Raw genomic sequence first — 6,000 nt, forward strand, 5'->3', positions numbered from 1 at the left:
GAAAAGTCACATCCCACACAGATTTTCTTGAAGATTCAACTGAGAATAAAAAACAAAGTCGAATTTAAGCCTGGAAAAATGATGATCAGAAAACAGTAACTCCAACTGAGGAAAGGAAGAAGCAACTTTCCAGGAAGTCTAAATAACCAAGTATGACAGAAATAAAGACCTCAAGAAGAAGTCTCTAAGAAGAAAGAGGATTTGAGAGACTATCTGATAAAATACAGTTTTGAGGGGGATACATGTCAAGAAGAAAAGAGAACGACGGCAATACCAAGAAAAAGACAAAAGTAGCTCAAGGAAAGAAACAGAATCACAGTACATAAGCTGAATTTGCACAATGACAGTAATCAACAATACTATTTTTCATTTTTCGTCGTTTAAAACAAGCCTATGTAGCCAAAGCCCTGGCAATTTAATATTGGATGCCAACAGGGCAACAGTACAGCTAGCAAGCTTTGGATGACTAGTACGGGTGACAGGGCTAGAAAAAGTAATACCTAACCTCAAAAAGTGAAAAAAATCAAGGGTTATTTTATATAGGAGGTAGAATAAAAAAATAAAAGCATATTACTTAAAAGTTATAAAGTTTACCAATAATATGAATAAAAATGTCTTTTATGCCCTAGCCGGTTTGGCTCAGTGGATAGAGCATCGGCCTGCGGACTCAAGGGTCCCAAGTTCGATTCCGGTCAAGGGCATGTACCTTTGTTGCAGGCACATCCCCAGTGGGGAGTGTGCAGAAGGCAGCTAGCTGATAGATGTTTCTCTCTCATCGATGTTTCTGACTCTCTATCCCTCTCCCTTCCTCTCTGTAAAAAATCAATAAAATATATATATTTTTAAAAATGTCTATTATTAGGAGGGTTTGGGGTGGAGGAAGGGGGGCTGCATAAGTGACCAAACCTCTTTCATCATAGCTAGAATTCAAGATAGATTCAAAACCAATACATCAGGTATAAGCATGATACAGTATTTAGAAATAAAATCAAAACACTTAGAAGTGGTTATCACTGGAGAGTAAAAATGCGATAACTTAAAGTTAATGAAGTTTGTTAAGTTTTAAAACAAAGGAAGCAGGCACTGAGTTGAACAGTTTCTTTTTGAGAAAAACTCAAGGAATACTGAGAATGCCATCAAAACAAGGCTTCCGGTTCCTCCTTGGTTAGGAGCTGAACAAAAATCAAGACCTCACCAACCTAAGGGGGGGGAATCAGGTCACAGTGACAGACGGCCACGTCCCTCAAAAAACGAAGGGGTAGGGGACATGATATGCACCCCCACCCCATCCTTCCCAATCCACAAATGCTAATTAAGAGTACAAAATCGACAAATGCTAATTAAGAGTACAAAATCGAACTCAGATGAAACCACGATAACAAGAAATACAAAACTCAAGAATAGACAAAAGTCTACACACACACATTAACTAGAAATAAAAGTGTAACGTTCAAGTGTTCTCAGGAATTATAGCAATGTCCACGAGCATGCTGGCCAGCAGGCGGGGCACCTAGAGGAAGGGACCTTCCTACCTTGCACTAGACCAGCGGTTCTCAACCTGTGGGTCGCGACCCCTTTGGCGGTGGAACGACCCTTTCACAGGGGTCGCCTAAGACCATCCTGCATATCAGATATTTTACATTACGATTCATAACAGTAGCAACATTACAGTTATGAAGTAGCATAAACGAAAATAATGTTATGGTTGGGTCACAACATGAAGAACTGTATTTAAAGGGCCAGAAGGTTGAGAACCACTGCCCTAGACGCTCTCAGGTGCTGCTTTTACGGCAGGATCGACAAATGGTCGCTCACACTAGAACACGTTTCAGGCTCCGCCAAGAAATAACAAAAAGCTCGCCGCCGGCGACTACTTTACACGGTAGTTAAAAGCTGGGATCAGCCAGCACATCCCTAACTAACTTCAGCGGACCGGCCCGACGAGGCCCAGCAGCCTCGGAGCCACTTCCGAAACCCAAACAGCGCGGGGCCGGGAGGAAACAAAGCCGTGGGCGGGGCCTTCCGGTCCCGGAAAAAGCGGGCAAGGGACGAGCCGCTCGCCGGCGGGTGCAGGCCACGCTCGGCCCCTCGCCCAGTCCGGGCCGCTCGCCGGGAACCCCCACTCGAGTGCCGGTGCCCCACCGCGTGTGGGGCCGCCACTGCCCGCGGGGCAGACGAGGCGGCGCGGACCCCGGGGGCAGGGACTGGCCCGACGGCCGCGGCCTAGGCGCGCCAGGGCTCTCGGTTTTCCGCGGCGGTCGCCGGGCCCCCCTCACCTTCTCTTCTACGCAGTTGACGATGATGGACGGGTATTTGCGGCTGAGCCAGCGGAAGAATGCCGGGACTCCCATAACGGCGCCTGGCTGGAGGCGGCGGCGCAGCCCGTGGACGAACGTAACCCTTGAGACAGACAGGAGCGGCGGCCGCGGGCACGTGCACTTCCGCCCACGTGTTCACCGGCGACAGGAAGTGATGTCACGGGGCGCCGCGGGGGAAGCCGGGAAGACGGTTCGAGCCGGTGAGGAGGCTCCTGACCTGCCCGGGAGCTGTCGAGGCGGCTCGCTGCTTGTCCGAAGCGGGGTTCGGAGGCGGAGCGGGTGGTGGGGACCGCGCCGGCCTCGCTTGGCGCGCTCGCTCTTGGCGGCGCCATCCGCGGCGCCCGAGGTCGAGCACGCCATCGCCGCGGCTCCCCCAGCACCTCTCCTCCGCAGCCCTAGGGCTCCCCTGGGTGGTCAGCTGCGCGCTGCGAAGGCCTCTGGGAAGCGCTTCCTTCAGGTTTGGGCACCATCTCAGCTCGGAGTAGAGTCGAAGCGTCGTTAAGTGTACTTCCTGGTTTTGTACGTACCTAACTAACCTCAAAAAGTGATAAATCAAGGGGAACTTTATAAAGGAAGTGGAATACAAAACTAAAAGCATATTACTTTAAGTTATAAAGTTTACTAAAAGAGTGGTTTTTTAAGTATTTTGCACTAACGATGGGTAGTGTATGTAACTCACTTTAGGTACTAGATGGAATCTAGCGGGCATTTAGCATCCAATTCAACCTTCCGGCTGCATTTTTGAGTATAAAATAATTGCTGATGTCAATCGCCAGCATTTATTTGAGCGCTTACAACGTACAAGCATAGGCGAAGGGATTATCTCACTTAATCGTCACTTGAGCCCTCTGAGGGGGGCAGTTATCGTCTTCATGTAACAGATGAGAAAGTCAAGATGTACCGGGGTTAAGTCACTGGCTTATTCACGCGGCTGTGGTTCGGTCCACGTCAAGATCATTGATCCTGTCCTTGCACTAACAGTACATTTTTATCCTTTGTTTTCTGATGGCTTCCAGTACGTTTTTTTCAGGCTGTACAAAGGGAGGTCTGGAAGAGGACGTATTCCTATCCATTTGCTGGAAGTCTGTCTCCCTGGAATCCCCTCTTGGCCTGATGACAAATCACATTCAATCCTACAGGCTCACCCCAAGAGGCCCCTGTGGAAGTATTTCTCCTGCTACCTGGCATGCAGTAGTCATCGCCCCCTCCTCTGTGCTCTAATGCCACTCTGTTCAAACTGCTGGTATGGAAATTAGAGAAATGGTTAGCCCATGTTTTACTAAAGGACAGCGAAAACTGTTGCAGAGTATTATGTCTACGGTGAACTCCCTCATTTCTCCTGGAAACAGCCCCTGCTCGTCAAGTATTTGGCCTCCCTGGGAGGTGCTGTGTTTTTACAGGCGCAGACACACCATAGACACTGGGTACAGGGATGGACCGCTGGGCACATTGGGCCATGAAGCCTCTGCCCAGCCTTTTGAATTTCAAAACTGTAAGGAAGTTAAGGAAGCCCCTCCCAAGTAGTTGAAAGCTGAAAGATAAGAATGGATTTGGCCCTAGCTGGTGTGGCTCAGTGGATAAAGCGTCGGCCTGCGGACCTAACGGTCCCAGGTGCGATTCCGGTCAAGGGCATATGCCTGTTTTCAGGCTCGATCCCCAGTAGGGGGCGTGCAGGAGGCAGCCAATCAATGATTCTCATCATTGATGTTTCTCTCTCTCTCCCTCTCTGAATCAATAAAAATATATTAAAAAAAAGAATGGAATTGTTGCCAGGCTGTAATTAGAGAAGCAGATTTAAATCCCTGGTTCAGTGGTTTCTGAGTACAGCTAAATCCCTCTTCCTACAAACCTGTCCAATTATTAACTCCATGAGCCAATAAATTGTCCTTTTGCCCTTAGCTATTTTGAGCTAAATTTCTATCCCTTGCAAAGGAAAAAGTAAAAACAAAAAAAACAGTGACAAAGTCTGTGGAGATGGGTGCTAAAATTGTTTTGCATAAAAAAGAGTTAAAAAAATTGGAATTTGGGGCACTCAGAAAAGGGGAGGGTGAAAGGTAGAAAGAAAAGGGAAATTGAAAGGTGGCAGGATTGATAAAGGCTAAATGTTGTGACACCTTCCCCAACCCAGTGTTTCCAGTAAATTCTACCAGACTCAGTTTTGGTGTGGGTTTTTTGTTGTTGTAGAAATCGGAAAAGAGCATGTCTCATGTTTGGGTCACTGTAGTCTAGAACCACAGGTTTGGGCAACATAGCAGAACTCAAGAAGCAGAAGAGGCCAGGAGAGTTTATAAGCATTGGAAATAAACAGGAATATTGAATGAACCAGGCTTTCAACTTCTGCAGGCTGGGTACCAGGAGGTTTTGATACATTTTTGCCTAGACCTCAAGGGGGCAGAGTAAGGCCCCAGCTGATATCTGGACTTTATTAATATGAAGAATAATATTAAATAATATAGACTGTAGAAACCAGCATGTTTGTAAACATTTATTTTAAAGCCCTGTTATTGTAAGTATAGTGAACTTTAAAAAATATTTGTCTACTATTTGCTCTCTGGATTACTAAATGCATCCTTGCTGTCAGTATCCTTATAAAATTCATTGTGAATAACCTGATGTGTTTTAAATCATTGTGATGGTTAATTTTATGTGTAAACTTTACTGGACTACAGAGTGCTCATATACTTGTTCAGATTTTTTCTGGATGTTTGTACAGGAATGCTTTTATTTGGAATTAAAACATTTTAATGAGTAAAGCAGGTTGTCCTCCGTAGTGTATGCATGTGGGGTAGGAGGTTGGGAGGGTTGCTCACCCAGGCAGTTGAAGGCATGAATAGAACAAAGACACACCTCTGAACAAGAAGGAATTCTGCCAGCAGATTGCCTTTGGACTCAAACTGCAACTCTTCCCTGAGTCTTCAGCCTGCCAGCCTACCCCATCAGATTTTGCATTAGCCAGCCTCCACAACTGCATGAGCTAATGCCTTAAAGTAAATCAGCCCCTCCCCCCACCTATCTATCTGTGTGTTTGTATGTGTAATGTATATGTAAATACACACACATATAACCCATTGGTTCTGTTTCTCTGGAGGACCCGGGCTAATACTGGGCAAGATGTTTAACCTCTATAAACCTTAGTCTCTTCATCTTTAAAATGAGGATTACACAATTCACAGGATTTCTGTGAAGATTCAATGATGCAACACTCAGAGCACAACTCAAAACATGCTAAGCACCCAGCAAATGTTAGCCGTTGAATGGTTATCTGTTGGGTTTTGAGGAAACCCCACGATTTTAGTAGCATGTTCCACCTAAAAGGTTTTGGAACCTCATTTTTCCAGGCCCCACCTAGTGTTCACTTTCTAACATCAAGGCTGTCTCCATTCTCTGTTTCCTGCTCATTTCCACATTACTGAGTTTATACAGCCAATTCAACTTCTACTCGTCCTCTCTTCCCCTCGTCTCCAAAAATCTCCCCCGGCACACAAGGCCAAACTTGGTTCCTACCCACTCACCTTCCACAGTACTCCCTGACTTACAAGATATTACATCTTACATTATTTCCTATATTATTTGTGACCGTTCTCTTTCCTCTCATATACAGGCATGCCTTGTTTTATTGCTCTTCACTTTATTGCACTTCGTAGATTTTGCATTTTTCAAATTGAAGGCAAGACCTTCCACC

The 6,000-nt window shown here is 46.0% G+C and overlaps 1 protein-coding gene across 1 annotated transcript in view; it reads right to left on the minus strand.

Moving 5' to 3' along the window:
* XRN2 (5'-3' exoribonuclease 2) overlaps positions 1-2,464 on the minus strand; it is a 91,032-nt gene extending 88,568 nt beyond the window's left edge. The window contains exon 1 of the mRNA XM_081097205.1: positions 2,277-2,464. Within this exon, the coding sequence (XP_080953331.1) occupies positions 2,277-2,351 (75 nt within the window). The 5' untranslated portion in view covers positions 2,352-2,464. The remainder of the gene's footprint in view (positions 1-2,276) is intronic.
* Positions 2,465-6,000: the final 3,536 nt, after the last annotated feature.

Source organism: Myotis nattereri (genome assembly GCF_964212035.1).
Source record: "Myotis nattereri genome assembly, chromosome: 8".
Taxonomy (NCBI): Eukaryota; Metazoa; Chordata; class Mammalia; order Chiroptera; family Vespertilionidae; genus Myotis; species Myotis nattereri.